Genomic DNA, 16,250 nt, shown 5'->3' with positions numbered 1-16,250 from the left:
TGAAAGATCACTATAAAAGATTGTCATCCATTGCCATTATTCTCTGTACAGACTGTGCCTTCATAACACTAAACCTCACACTCACAACCTGCACTTTCATGAGGACTGAAAAAACTAGGTGTCCTATAGTATGCTGTTGTTCTTTACTCTCTTCAGAAATGAATCAAAAATTTTCCTCCTCTCCTACAGCAACAACACTTGAGAATTTAACTATAAGTCCTCAATTAAAGGTTGGGAGAAAAGCATAAAAAGAGGAGAAATGCAGACTTTTAGTTAAGCAGAAGAATAAAATAGATCTGCATTTGGAAAATCATACAAACATGGTCATAAGAAATCAGGACACGTGTGGCCCTGGTGTGCACATATCAGCTACCAGTCAATATGGTACATAGATAACCACCACTGTGGACATGATTGCCTCGCTTGCTTAGGACTTAGTCCACCTAGAAGGGTGGGATAGGGAGTGTGGGAGGGAGACGGAAGAGGGAGGGGATATGGGGATGTACGTATAGCTGATTCACTTTACTATACAGCAGCAACTAACACAACAATGTAAAGCAATTATACTCCAATAAAGATGTTTAAAAAAAAAAAAGGCAAGTAGAAAAGAGTGTAAGATTTAGAGTCAGAAGACCCAAACTCTGCAACTTACCAGCCACATGACTTCAGCAAATCAGTGATCTACATCTCATTTCCTTATTTGTTAAACTAGGATCAAGGTAGGACCCCCTACCAAACATTTAGGGTTTTTGCTAGAATCGAATAAGACTATTCATAGTAACAACCACTTGTATGCCATAAATTCCTACACAGATGTCTATTATAAATGCTGGATAGTCATAACTCTTCCTTCACGCTTAGAATTACTGTGCTTCTGTCCTAGTAAGGATTTGCCCAAATAACTGTTTGTTAGGGTAAACTGCAAGAACGACAGCAATCAACATATGTGAAACAATTTAAAAATATGTTTCGAACTTTCCATTTCTTCACCCAACTCCCAAATTCTTACCCAGTTAACTGAAGATTTTGGAGGAGGGCCACAAGGGACCAAGGGATAAGTTTGATGACATCCATATTATTCATATGAGAGTCTACTTGGACCATGATTTTGGATAAAAACTGGATTATAATGTTCTAAGACAAATAAGATCTTAAATTATTGTTAAAAGAGATGCAATAAGAACTATCTTACATAGAAGTCCCTTTGAAAAGGCTGCTGCTTGATGATACTTATAATCTATTCTATCTAAGCTGAATACCTCAAAGCTTGTTCTTTCATTAGTGACTGCATTTACCTTCAGAAATACTAGTTGCAGTTTGAGCACCACCTCCAGGAGCACTGAAGACAGTTATGAATTAGCTGAGGGTCAGTAAGAGAATTCTAAGCACTGGTGATAACAATGGGTAAAGAGGTGAAAACTAAGGAGGCAGTGCACCACAGTGGTTAAGAATGTGGTCTTTGTAGTTAAAATGACTTTGGGTTTGAGTTCCCCTCTGCTACTTGCTAGCCATAAGATGCTGAATGAATTACTTCATGTGCCCCTGCTTCCTCATCTGTAAAGTGAATAAAATATAATTTCCACCTCTTAGTGAGTTTGACAAGATGAAAGACTAAACATATAAAATGCTTGCAACAGTTTCTAGCACTTCAGTTCTCAAGTAAATATGGGCTGCCATTATCACTGGAAAGTGCACATGAAGTTCATTAAGGCAGGTGAGGGCTGTGAGAGAAAAAACGGCCCAGATCTTGAAAGAAATTGAACTAAATCTTGTTAAAAATGAGGAACTGCTGAAGGATCATAAACCAAAGACCAACATGGTCAGGTCTGTACTTCTAGAAATAGTCTGGCAGCAGTGTGGAAGATGGGGGAAAGAGGAGGGGGAAAGCTGTAGTAAGATTAGAGGTCAGGGGTCCAGTGAAGAAGATGAATCAAGAGTTCGAGAAAAAGACACTGAGAGGTTGAAGGACAAAGAAATAAAACACATCTCCAGCCTAAATTCCTTTGCTAGTTTTTTAGTATCAGTTTGTTATCTAGAACCTTACATCTATGGTCAATAACTTCTAGACTTAACTGCAAGCTTACTGACCATCTCCACTTCTTAGATGACACAGGTAAAGTTCCTTTACCACAAGCAGTGTCAGTACGTTTGACATTTACATTTACTTTGATTTTCCAATCAATAGGAAATATATCCCTTAATTACTTTAACTACTTGTTTTGAATTACAGTTTTCAGGCCTCTTGAGAGGTATAAATACTTAATTACTTTATCTACTTGTTTTGAATTAGTTTTCAGACCTCTTGAAAGGTATAAATAATCTTCTAAACTTCTATCTTGCATCAAGATATACAATCATGTGGGGCATCCATTTTATGGAACCAGGTAGGTTAATGGATTTATATATTTTTTGTAATAGTAGAGTTTCACAAATTTTAAAGTACTATTTAAAAAAATACTCTATTTCATAATTTTAAGAATGTCTTCCCATAGTATGAGTGTGTTTCGTGTTTGGTAATTGCAATCATTGTTGCTTTTGTTGTGGTCGTCCATTTACAATGTTTGGTGTCAGTTTATTGATCTCCTGTAAAAATAAAATATAGTGTGTGTGTGTGTGTGTGTGTGTGTGAAAAAAAAAAAAAAGAATGTCTTCCATTTTTCTAGCATTTTCCACGACTCAATCCAGCCCACAGCAAAAGGGTCAACAAGTGACCCTGTCCAAAACCACCTCGCTCTGCCACACAACATTGACTCTTCCCACTACATTCAGGCAGGCCCAAGAGGATCCGAGGGCAATAATCTGATTGGAAGAGGTGACTAGGGTATTTGTCGTAAAGGTCTGATTGCATACTAAGAACACTGTTTTTATGTATATCCTATAATTCCTAGAGATGATGGAGATTATAGGAGAAGTAAAGCCGAGAAGCCCCAAGCTATCCCTGCAATTATAAATTTGCTTTTCATGTCAGATCTCATGGCAAGAGCCAGCATGCCATTTATTTTAAAAGTATTACGCTAAGGGGAAAGAGAAAAATTACTTATCTGAATAGGACTATAGATCTTGCTTTGTCTCTTTCTCTAGTTAAGAAGGATCAAAAAACTTAAGACAGATTTAAAATATTCATTTCTATTTTTCTCAATATACCAACATACATTAGCCAAATGGCCATCAATGGTAATTCACATACTGGTTTGCAAAGGAACATGAGAGAATGCTCCAATGCACTAAGCAGATCTGACAAGGACTTTGTACACGTAAGAGAAGTGACATTACTGCTACTTAAGAATAGTCTGTATGCAACTGTGCACTGCATCTTTCCAGAAATTCAAAGTACATCTATGAATACTAAGATTAAAGAACAAAATATATGGTTTAAATGGAGAGCTGAATAATTTTAAGTCGCTTTTTAAAAATGAATCTCTCCAAGATTTCTTTTTTTTTTACTTTTCCATCAGAAATCCAAAACAGAATGGCATTAAAAAAACAAAAAACAGCAAAGATACTAAAAATTACATATATAAGTATACAACACTTCTTCATGCTTTCTTTCTCCATCTCAGTAAGCACCTCCTAAAAGTTCCACACAATAGAAAACTAAGACTGAAAGAATAACCTGTATTCTTCTATATTTGGTTCACATGGAGACCTTGAAGGTGATAGAAAACTAGATTCATCTTATAAGATATGAAAAGCTCAAGATAACTTAAGTGTTTGTGTTAGAGAATGTAACTGATATAATCCTTGTCCATTTCCTTCCATCAGCATGCCCCCAGCCCCACCGTGACATATCATATATATGATACATACTCAAGGCTTTGACTAAGAGAGAAAGAGTATACTCTTCCAAATCACCATTCTACTATTTTTCACCTAACCTCTTAAATTAAAAAAAAAAATTGCAGTTAATGTCTCTAGTGTGGGCAAAGGGATCCACATTGCAGAAGTCATCAGAGAGCAAAGAAGCAGAATCATTTAAGAGGGCTACATACTTTTTCTCATTACTTTCATCTGTGTAGGAGATGCCATAAAACCCACAGTAAGAACTAGATATATTTGCCGAATACTCTATCTTCAAGGTATAATTGTGTCCTTCAAGAAGGGCCTCGGGGGCAACAATGGCGATTTGTTCATGAAATGGATATTCCAGGACATCAACTTGTTTTTCTTGGCTTGAAACTGCTGACATAAAGGTCACTCTTGAAATATTATGGCCTGTGCTGTGAAGAACTATGTTCCATGTGGCCTGAAGAGCCTGAAGTGAAATCATCACAGAGCCCCTGAATGTCATCGAGGTTAGGTTTGGGTGTAGGTTAAGTTCATAGTGTACTGGCATAATGGCAGTGGGAAGCCTGATTTGTGCCCATGGAAACAACTTCCCATTAGTTGCAATTGGCTGAATTAATCCCATTGATTGGTTTTTTTTATGGCAGCCTTCTTTGGTAAAGGTACATCTGGGCAGTAGATAAATCACCATGATTACAGAAACAGCAACCACAATGACAAAAGCACAGACCACCATGGTCCTCGCAGACGGTACTGAACAAGTCCCATCTGAGCTCTGCCTGTAGCCGGCTGCACTGTTTCGAAGGCCCGAGCTCCTGTTCATGAAGGACATGCCCAGCAGCTTTGCGGATGACTCATAATCCTCTTCGTCCTCATCCATCTCATGCTCACCAAGACCCCGCACCAGCAGTCGTGAACCCCGGGGCTCATATTCCACCTCATCAGGCTCTAGAGGATGTAAACAAGGTTCTTTGGCTAAATCCACCACATCTGGTTCTTCCTCAAACATGCTGTTTTCAATCATATTCCTGGGGAGCTGAAGCCGATCTAAAAAAACCAAAACATAAGGACCAGGCACAGAGTTAGAAAAAAAAAAAAAGCTCATAATACCACGTTTAATCTAAGGATTTTTTTTAAATAACTAAGACTTATTTCCATCTCAGAGGTGCTGAATTAAATGTTTATAATACTCTTGTATCATCCATTAAAAACTCAAGCATAGATAAGAGCATATCACAGTCTTAAAATAAGAAAGCTAAACAAACAGGCTAGTATCAAAAAAGGCAGTTGAGATTAAATACTGATTTCCTTAATACACTCCTGCCCAACAACCTGGGCCCTTGTCCTGAGCTTTAGAGGGCCCTGCTTTTGCCCGCCTCTAGCTGTGCATGTCCCCAGCTGGGTGAGGAGTCAGTAAGATCAAAGAATGCCCATCCATAGCCCATGTCCCTCTTCTGCAGTCTAGGTACCAGAATCCCCAGAATTCCTGCTTAAAAGGCTCAAACCTGCTTCTACGGCCTTTGTGGGTCTCCTCTCTGAGTCCCATTCTCCCTAGGGAGGACCACAGCTGGAATGCCCATTCATAGCTTGAATGATGGGTAAGCAACAGGCTGGATTACTTATTTCCCCTTGGAAGAGGGATGTTTCTGTTCCACAGCAAACTGCAAGGGTCAAATTATATAGGAAATTTCCATAATCAAGAAATAATTTTTAGGACTTCCCTGGTGGTGCAGTGGTTAAGAATCCACCTGCCAATGCAGGACACATGGGTTCGAGCCCTGGTCTGGGAAGATCCCAAATGCCATGGAGCAACCAAGCCCATGAGCCACAACTACTGAGCCTGTGCTCTAGAGCCCGCGGGCCACAACTTCTGAGCCCGTGTGCCACAACTACTGCAGCCCGCGCACCTAGAGCCTGTGCTCCGCAACAGGAGAAGCCACCGCAATGAGAAGCCTGGGCACTGCAACAAACAGTAGCTCCCGCTCGCCACAACAAGAGAAAGCCTACACGCAGCAACAAAAGACCCAATGTAGCCAAAAATAAATAAATAAATTTATTAAAAAAAAAGAAAAGAAATAATTTTTAAAAAGACGAAAGAACTATAAAAATCAGATAAAACTACAATCCAACCTGTCTTTTCATGCTTCCAGAGCACTTAGAAGTACAAGAGATTCCCCTCTGTAACAACCACATAATACACCATAAGTGTAAGTGGATCCTGGGGTTGGGTAGTGGTGGGAACTTTTAAAACCACACAAAAAAGCTGCACTCTCCAACTTGCCAAGAATCACTAAGAAAAAAAAAAAAGACTCAAAAAGTAGAGGAGTAAATAATAGCATACAGATAAATAATTCCTAGGGCTAGATTGAAAGTTTGATCAATGAAACCCCCATTAACCTTTCCCTACAAGGTACTTTATACATATCATTTCTAATCCTCACAATAATTCTATAAAATGGCAAGTATTATACTATTTCAGACATAAGAAAACAAACAAGCCAAAAACAGAAATAGGAGTTAATTTACCTTCACAAAGTGACAGTTATTTAGTCACAAAACTGATACTAGAGCTCAGGTCTAAAACTCTGATCCCAAATTTTAGATTCTTTCCATTATTATATTGCATCTCCCTACTCAACTAGCTCAAGGGATGACAGCTTGCACCTATTTATTTCTTTTGTATTTGGCAATGAATTTGCTTCGAGTATTATTTCACCATCAGCAAGGCAAAACTTACATAAAATTCCTTAATATCTAGCTTGACATAAATGCCATGTGTTTAGTGCTACTCATAAGTACTAACTAAAGAGGGGCAACTCATAATACATGAAACCAAGTACCAATAAACATCAGGATAAAGTTTAGTGTCTTACTACTCCAAATGTGGTCTGCGAACCAGAGCATCTACATCACACAGCAACTATTTATAAGAGCAGACTCTCAAGTCCCTTCCCTTAATCTGAATTTTAACAAATCCTCAGGAGATTTATGTGCACATAAGTTTGAGAAGCACTGGTCTAAGCCTTCTCCATGGTCAGATCCCGGGCAGCATTGGACTTTGCATCCTTGCGTGTACTCTGGCCATCCCAACTGCTCGCTCATCTGAGACAAGACAGGCTGCTCTTCTATGCCATGCTCCACTTCTGTTTTCCTGTCTGTTCCCTTTGCCTGCAATGTCATCATTTCTCCCACCCCAGTCCACCTGGTGAACACTTGTTATCCCATAACTCATCTTAACTTGCTACAGTGTAAATTTAAAAAGTTATTTTCTTTTTGTTTCTTCCTTTTTCTTTATTACCTTTCAAAAATACATTTTCTTTTCACTTCATCTCACTCCTTTTAGCTTTGGGGAGAACAGAGACTCCAATGAGGTTGCCTTTTCCTACCTCCTCTCCAGCCCCAAATTTTTAAAAGCTATGCTGCTTTAAAAGTTTTCTCTGAAAAAAACTTTTAATCACTTTCCAGGTGTGTGGGTTCAGCAATCTGCCGTCTACCCATCTCCTGTGACTTGTCTAGAAATGTAAGAAGGGTGACAGTTATAACATTCTGCTTTGGGAATTTAATCTCCTAAACTTCCTACAGTGCCCCAACTTCTTGTGACATAATTTTGTTTTGTTTTGATAGTTAATTGTGTTTGAGACTCATTCATTTCATTAACAGAGCAAATACTGCTGTAATTGAACTCAAAAAAATTTTTTTAATTATTAATGAACTCTCAGTGGTTAGAAATTTTCTGTGGTAGTTTTAAGTACCTGGTACAGTAATGCAGATTAGGTTACTTAATTTGCTTTTTCACTTTACAATGTCTAAAAGGCCTTTCTGACTTTTTTACCTCATATGGGAAGATTATGTTCTCTTAGGTATTTGCCCATGTGTTCTGTTCTTTATCAGACCTGATGCCTGAAGTAGACAACTATGGGGTCTGAGCAGTTTTATGTAATAAATTTCTAAACTAACTGTAGGCATAATCTCAGCTTAATATTTACAGCATCCCCATACCTGAATTACACCCCTTTAGAACTTTGCTTTTCTGTCTTTGATTTCTCAGCCATGCCCTGTTTAAAGCCAAGGGGTATTCTGCAGTCTGACCATTTTAGCATCTCCTGTCTGCACTTCATTAATTTCCAAATCTTTTGACCAGGTCTTAGTCAGATGCCTGGCAATACCCAGATAACTTAATTTAATTATTTATCACCCAATCAGGTTAATACCTATGCAGAATTTTAATCTTTCGTAAATGGAACACATCAACCCATCTGCTGTATTTTTACTGCAAAAAATTAGAAGCAAACTTTTGTATGTGTGTACAATCATATCAAGTTAAATACATCAAACCAAGGGAAAACACTTTTATTACAGGTAGCCCATGAAGACTGTACTTCAAGTCTATTTAAGAAATCTTGCTTTGGATTCTTAAGTGAGTACACTTTGATCTCAGCATTAAAATTTTAATGTAACGCATGACTACCCCTTGTTCTAAAGGGATTTATTTGTATTGAAAGAAGGGATCCTAAAGAAACAGGAAATTTTCTAAAACCTCTTAAATCCACATATACAAGCTATCTATAAGCCCCAAACAAAGAACGTCCTAGTTGAAATATTTCGGTTTTAAATAACATAGGCCCATGTGGTTATAATCTAAGAAGACTGAAGATATTTCTTTTCATCAGATACCGTGAACGGGTGCTCCTTGATGTTGTCTGTGGACCAGTGCCAATCAACAAACTGTTTGTTACCCGTCTGCTACAGGATACACACAGAAAATTGGTATTTAAAAACTGTTATAGCTAACTGACAGTAATGTTATATCTATCGAATTTAGTAATTTTAAAAATGGAGCTTATATTTTACATGTCTTTTTTTATTTCAGTTTTCCAATGATTCATTTTTTTTTTTTTTTTCTTTTTGCGGTATGCGGGCCTCTCACTGCTGTGGCCTCTCCCGTTGCGGAGCACAGGCTCCGGACGCGCAGGCCCAGCGGCCATGGCTCACGGGCCCAGCCGCTCCGCGGCATATGGGATCCTCCCAGACCGGGGCACGAACCCGTATCCCCTGCATCGGCAGGCGGACTCTCAACCACTGCGCCACCAGGGAGGCCCTCATTTTTTTATATGCTACAAAATTTCTGCAACAAAAAAACAAGGAACCTTGATTCTTCAGCTCAGATAACATGAGAAGCAATGGGCTGGATTGTCACTATTACGGCAATCCAGGTGGATATAAAGTTAACAACTATTACAGTAGCAGTGGAAGTGAAAAGGAGGGAATGAGTACAAGTTATGTTAAAGAGTGAGAATACACAGGAACTGATGTTCTGTTGGGCTGGACAGGCCTGTAGGATGGAGACAGAGGGAAGTCTATTCAATTCCCTATGACATTCTGGCTTGGATAACTGGAAGAAGGAATGCCACTCACTGAGATGAGAATACAGGTTTCATATTCTCCCTCTTAGTTTTGTGTGTGTGTGTGTGGTGGTGGGGGACTGAGAATGGAGTTGTGGGATGGCATTTGGTATGGGACATGACATATTTATCTGTCAGAGAGCCAGATGGAGATGTGTGATTAATAGCATACTTTAGAGTTAAAAGCCTAACTTTAGACAAGAGGTTCAAATCCTGGCTCTTCCACTGACTGCTTGATCTCAAACTGGTTAACAAACATCCCTTAGGTTCAGTTTCCTCACCTATACATATGGAAAACAATACTATTTTGTAGGACTGTTATAAGGATTATGTTATGTGGGCCTGGACTCAAAAGAGGCATCTGGGTGGAAAATTCTGATTTCAGAATCAGCTGCATATACATGATAATTAAAATCATGCAGATAGATGAGACTACTGAAAGGGAAGTAAGAGTCAGGAAACATCACCATTTAAGAGGGGCAGCAAAGGAGAAGAAGAATGTACCAGAGGCAGGAAAATCAGGACAGTAGAAGCAAAGGAAGAATTTCATGAAGAAGGAAGTGGTTGGTGTTAAATGTCTTAGAAAGGTCACGTACAGGGGACTTCCCTGGTGGTCCAGTGGGGTTAAGACTCCACGCTCCCAGTGCAGGGGGCACGGGTTCGATCCCTGGTTGGGGAACTAAGGTCTTGCATGCCATGGGGTGTGGCCAAAAAAAAAAAAGAAAGGTCAAGTACAATGAAGCTGAGAGAGGCCACTCGATTTGGCAACCAGAGAATCAGTGACTTTTATGAGGTACTTTCAGTGGAGCAGTGAGAGCAGAAGCCTGACTTCGGTGGCCCAAAGAAAGAATGCGAAGTTAACAAGGCAAGGCAAGTGCTACAGACAATTCTTCCACGGTACACAGCTGTGTACCACGAGAAAACATAGGGTCAAACTAAAAGAAAATACGGCATAGAGAAGTGTTAAATCCTTTTGTTTTTGTTTGTGTCTAAGATGGAAATAACTTAAGGTGTATTTTTGTGAGGAAGGAAAAGCAAAGAACAACAAAATGTGAAGGTGGAGCAGACAAGGGGAAATGCTGGAGGAATATTCCAGAGGGCTAGGAAGACATCAAGAACTCCAGTAGAGAGACTAACTTCGATGGGAGCTGGGCACTCTCCTCCTCCAGGCCTGGAGGACAGGGGGTGGAGTTTAGGGAAGAAGTGTGGATACACAGGAGCACGCAAAGCTGAGGGTGCAAACAGCAGAGAGCCTCCATGTTCTCTGTGACAGAGGTGGCAAGGCCATCTGCCCAGAGCCAAGGCAGTTGTGGAGAAGGCATAGGAGGCTTGAGGAGAAAAATAAAAAACAGATGCTATGGGAGAGGACCAAGCAGGGGCGACCCAGGGACAAAGCATGCCTGGAAGTTCAGTAAGCCCACCTGAATTTGTCATACCTCCAGTCTCTATAAATGTCTTTAGAGTGCTTACCAGCCCAGGTCTAAAAGAAGAGAAAGCGTATTATATGTAGTATTTTACCATAATTAAAAAATTTTTTAAATGAAAATTTAAAAAGAGAGAGAAAGCAGATGGTTAATCCAGGGTTAAACATGTAGGGAGGACGTGATGAGAAGCTAAAGGGAAAATGCACAGAGGGCATTGGCAAGAGAGTAAGTGCTTAAATGAGGGGTTCAGTTTAGAAAAGGGGACAAAAAGTAAAGCTATGGCAAACAACATAGTGAACGATTCGAATAAAAGGAGCAAACTTCCCACAGACAGTAGTCCCTTTAAACTGCTATCACATTTTCTGAGAAAATGAAATGAAATGGGATGTATTTTCAAATCAACAAACCAAAACAACTTTAAAGAATAAGCCTAATCTAAATAAGCCTTCTTGGGCAGATACAAGAATTGGTATATTCAATTAGGTATACTATAGCAACTTGCTATATTCAAACTAGGCCCTAAGAATAAAGGACTACTCTTCTTCTGAGGCCCTTAAGACATATTTGTATAGAACTAAAAGCTCCATGTGTGAGACAGCATTTATATCTTCTAGACCATTTCCAAATGGAAACTTCATTAAATTTCTAAAGGGATGGCTAATTATCCAATAAAGTAACTATTTTTCTAATGAGCAATCCTTTTCCATCAAAAAGGGGCTTTATTTTAAAGAAGTTTAAGCTGAAAAAGAAAAGAGAAAGACTAGAATTTATAACAAAAAAGTGATTTTTCTATACAAGTCCTATCTGGCAAAACATTACCCAACCCACAGACCACAATCAAAGAAAACCTCTCCCTATTAACCACAAGGCCCACTTTAATAAGTTACAAGTTTAGATATATCATTTTCTCACCAGGATCTGAAGGGCAGTCATTAACACTGAATAACTTTGGAAGAAGTTTTAAGTACTGTAGTTCCTTTCTCTGACACATCCTGTTTGCTTACACCTCAAAGTATAAGCAGTGTCATAAAATACAAACACAGAAAGTCCTGCATACATTCTTACTTTTGCCACTAATAACAGTGCGTTTTCACAAACCTCATTTAATTTTCCAGTTGACAGGCCCAAGGTCATAGCCCAGGATGCAGGATCCAAGTAAGGTCCCTCTCTCTTCCATTCCCCTCACCCCCCTTGTCTCCTTTGTGAAGAGAGAAGAGAAGTGAATGGACAATTGGGGGTGGGAGGTGGGACGATCAGAGAGAAATGATTCAGTTCATGAGCACCATAAGCTCACTTTACCTGTTTGGTTCTAAGAAAGACTAAGATTTATTTTTCCCTTTCAAGCTACCCTAAAGTTCACTTCAATACATATAAAAATGCTGTGGGAGACTTCCACTTCCAGTATGACAGAGTAATTGGTACCAGACTTTCCCTCCTCTCATAAACAACTATTAAACTGGACAAAATGATGCAACTATTTTCAGGTACCCACCAACAGACAGAGCAAGAATGTGACCTCTGAGAGAAGGAAAGCGTGAGCCCACATTTGCTTGGTTTTCTGCCTTGGGACATATTCCTAACTGTAGTACAGTGAGCTGGAGTCCAAGCAGAGCAGGGCTGGGAGGCAGAGACAGGGCACTGCAGAGGAGGGAGCTGTACAGAGGGGGGACCACAGAAGTTTGTATAAGGGTCTCCTGAGAGTCCTTAACCAATGCAGGACACATAATTACGTAAGGCTTACAAAAGAGTGGCTGTATTAAGGTTAATATGGAATAGAAATACAAGAGGTCAAGTAGCTTAAGGGAAACACTGGCAGTCTAACCCAGTCCGAACAAAGAGAACTCATTAACACTCTGAGCGTGAGACACTAGAAAGGCTTCGCTTTAGGAGTAAAGACACACCCAGAGTAAGGCCTACTCTCGATCCACACTAACAAAGTCTAAAACCAAGCCCTAATAAAAATCCACAGTAGAAACAGAATATGGATGATGAGTCTTGCTAGGTTAAAGGAGCCTGAGAAAAAACCTTGGTTTTCCACAGATCTGCCATAGCAAAATATAAAGCCAAGCCTACACAAGATATCAGCCAGGAACTAAACTGCCTACTAAAACAAAAATCAACACTCTACAGAGCAATTTTTTAAAAATACAGTATCTAAAGTAGGTAAAGACTTTAAAGCAGCTATTATAAACATGTCTCAAAAAGTAAAGGAAAAATGTGTTTGTAAACAACAACAGAGGAGAATATATGAACAGATGGGAATCTCAGCAGAAAAATCAAAACTAGAAAAAAGAACCAAATGGGAGAAAAAAATGGAACTTCTAGGACTGAAAGGTTCAATAACTAAGATGAACAAGTCATTGAAGAGACTTAATACTGGATTGGACATAGCAGAAGAAAGAGTCTATGAACTTGACAGATCACTCTCAATTACCAATTTGAGGAATAAAGAGAAAAAAAAAGAGTTGAAGAAAAATGAAAACAGCATCAGAGATTTGTGGGACAATATCAGATGGTCTAACACATATGTAATAGGAACCCCAGAAGAAGACCATGAGAATAAAGTAGAAAAAATATCTGAAGAAATAATAGTTAAAATCTTACTGTTTGATGAAAACACTATTTACCAGATCCCAAACTTAAAAGCTGATCAAACTCCAAGACAATAAATACAAAGAAAATCATATCTAGCTTCATCATGGTTAAACTACTGAAAATTAAAGATAAAGAGAAAATCTTTAAAGGAGCCCGAAAACAATATGTTACATACAGGAGAAAAATAATTCAAAGAATGTTAACTTCTCATCACAACAATGGAGACCAGAAGATGATAGATTTTTAAGGGGCTAGAAGAAAACAAATTGTCCATTCAGAATACTATATCTAGTGAAAAATCCTTCAAAAACAAGATAAACGTACCTTCAAATAAAATGAAAGCTGACAAAGTTCTTCTCAAGCAGATGTGCACTACAAGAAATTATAAAAAAGTTTCTTCAAGCTGGAGGGAAATGATACCATATGGAAACTCAGATCTTCAGGAAGGACAGAAAGATACCAAAAAATGATGAATAAGTTATTAAAAAATAAAAGTTTATATTTTTATTCTTCTTAAATTTCTTTTAAAGACTATGTTTTAAAACTATCTGCATAAAACAAGAATAACATGTGAGCAGTTTTTAACATACATAGAAATAAAAGGTATGGTAACAAGAGCATGAAAAATGGAGAGGGTGAATAAGAATTGTATTAAATTATATTTGTGAATCGAGAAGGAAAAATGGACGTGTCAACTGAGGAGTAGGAGCTGTGAAGCAGGAAGTGAGAAAGGTCAGGTGTAAAATGTGAAGTGGTACAATTCTGACTATAAACAGACTTTAAAAAGTTAAGGTTACATATTATTAGCCCTAGAATAATCAATGAAAAAGTAATTTAATACATGCATAGGTATGAAACCAATAGTGTAAATAAAAGGAAATATTAAAAAAATACTCAATTAACCCCAAAAGAAGGTATTAGAAGAGAAAGAAACAAAAACAAAAGGGACAAATGAAAACAATGGTGAAACGGTAGACTTAAACCCAACCACATAAATAATTTCATGAACTGTAAGTGGATTAAACATTCCAACTAAAGGGCACAGACTGTCATATTGTATTAACAAAAAAAAGCAAGATTCAACTATACGCTGTCTATAGAGACAAATTTAAAATTTAAAGACACAAATAGGTTAACAAAGTAGAATGAAATTTTACAATGATAAAAGGAGAAATTCATCAGGATAAGACACCATTCTTAAATATGTATGTATACAATAATAAAGCTTCAAAATTCATAAAGAGAAAATGGCAAAACTCAAGAGAGAAATAGAAACATCCACAACCATAACTGAAGACTTTATCATCTTTCTCTTCATAATTGATAGCAGACAACAAAAAAGTACAAGTAGGCAACAAAAAAGTACAGCCATAGAATATATGGAGAAAAATAGAAACATCTACAACCATAACTGGAGATTTTATCATCTTTCTCTTCATAATTGATAGTAGACAACAAAAAAGTACAGCCATAGAATGTATGAAAGATCCTATCAACCAATTTGGCCTAACTGACATTTAAAGAACATTACGCCAAACAACTACAGAATACATATGGATCATTCACCAAGATGGACCATATGTTGGGCCATAAATCTCAATAAACTTCAAAAGACTGAAACAGTCTTTTTAGAGACTATGTTCTCTGACCACAATGGAAACAATTAAAAACCAGTAATAGTGAATCTAGACAATCTCTAGGTATTTGGAAAATAGAAAATACACTTCTAAATAATCCATGAGTCAAAAATAAACCACAAGGCATTTAGAAAATATTTGAAACAAATAATAAAAATGCAAGATATCAAAAATAGAAATTTACTGCTTTAAATACCTGTATTAGAAAAAGGTTTAATACATTCAAGATGGTGGAGGAGTAAGACATGGAGATCACCTTCCTGCCCACAAATACATCAGAAATACATCTACATGTGGAGCAACTCCTACAGAACATCTACTGAACGCTGGCAGAAGACCTCAGACTTCCCAAAAGGCAAGGAACTGCCCATGTACCTGGGTAGGGCAAAAGAAAAAGGCAACAACAGAGACAAAAGAATAGGGACGGGACCTGCACCTCGGAGTGGGAGCTGTGAAGGAGGAAAAGTTTCCACATACTGGTGGAGATGGGGGGTTGCGGAAAGGGGAAGCTTCGGAGCCACGGAGGACAGCGCAGCAACAGGGGTGCAGAGGGCAAAGCAGAGAGATTCCTGCACAGAGGATCGGTGCCGACCGGCACTCACCAGCCTGAGATGCTTGTCTGCTCACCCGCTGGGATGGGTGGGGGCTGGGAGCTGAGGCTCGGGCTTTGGCTTCGGAGGTCAGATCCCAGGGAGAGGACTGGGGTTGGCTGCATGAACACAGCCTGAAGGGGGCTAGTGTACCACAGCTAGCCAGGAGGGAGTCCAGGAAAAAGTCTGGAATTGCCTGAGAGGCAAAAGACCGTTGTTTCAGGATGCGTGAGGAGAGGGGACTCAGAGCACTGACTAAACAAGCTCCAGGGACGGGTGTGAGCTGCAGCTATCAGTGCAGACACCAGAGGCGGGCATGAAACGCTAAGGCTGCTGCTGCAGCCACCAAGAAGCTTGTGTGTAAGCACAGGTCACTATCCACACCTCCACTCCTTGGATCCTGTGCAGCCCGCCACTGGCAGGGTCCTGTGATCCAGGGACAACTTCCCCGGGAGAACACATAGTGTGCCTCAGGCTGGTGCAACGTCGTGCTGGCCTCTGCTGCCTCAGGCTCACACCACATTCTGTACCCCTCCCTCACCCCGGCCTGAGTGAGCTAGAGCCACCTAATCAGCTGCCCCTTTAACCCCGTCTTGTCTGGGTGGGAACAGACACCCTCAGGTGACCTACACACAGACGCAGGGCCAATCCAAAGCTGAACCCCAGGAGCTGTGCAAACAAAGAAAAGAAAGGGAAATTTCTCCCAGCAGCCTCAGGAGCAGCGGGTTAAATTGTCACAATCAACTTGATGTACCCTGCATCTGTGGAATACCTGAATAGACAACGAATCATTCCAAAATCAAGGCGGTGGACTTTGGG

The 16,250-nt window shown here is 39.3% G+C and overlaps 1 protein-coding gene across 2 annotated transcripts in view; it reads right to left on the bottom strand.

Annotated features, from left to right (window-relative positions):
• The window catches only part of LNPEP (leucyl and cystinyl aminopeptidase), a 108,436-nt gene that overhangs the window by 56,232 nt on the left and 35,954 nt on the right, over positions 1-16,250 (bottom strand). For both annotated transcript variants that reach the window (XM_081231840.1, XM_081231839.1), the window contains exon 2: positions 3,990-4,830. In XM_081231840.1, the coding sequence (XP_081087966.1) occupies positions 3,990-4,830 (841 nt within the window). The remainder of the gene's footprint in view (positions 1-3,989; positions 4,831-16,250) is intronic.

The sequence above is a fragment of the Mesoplodon bidens genome (genome assembly GCF_964165515.1).
Source record: "Mesoplodon bidens genome assembly, chromosome: 4".
Classification (NCBI taxonomy): Eukaryota; Metazoa; Chordata; class Mammalia; order Artiodactyla; family Ziphiidae; genus Mesoplodon; species Mesoplodon bidens.
The sequence above is the reverse complement of the archived record's forward strand: the minus strand, read 5'-3'. Positions and strand labels throughout refer to the sequence as shown.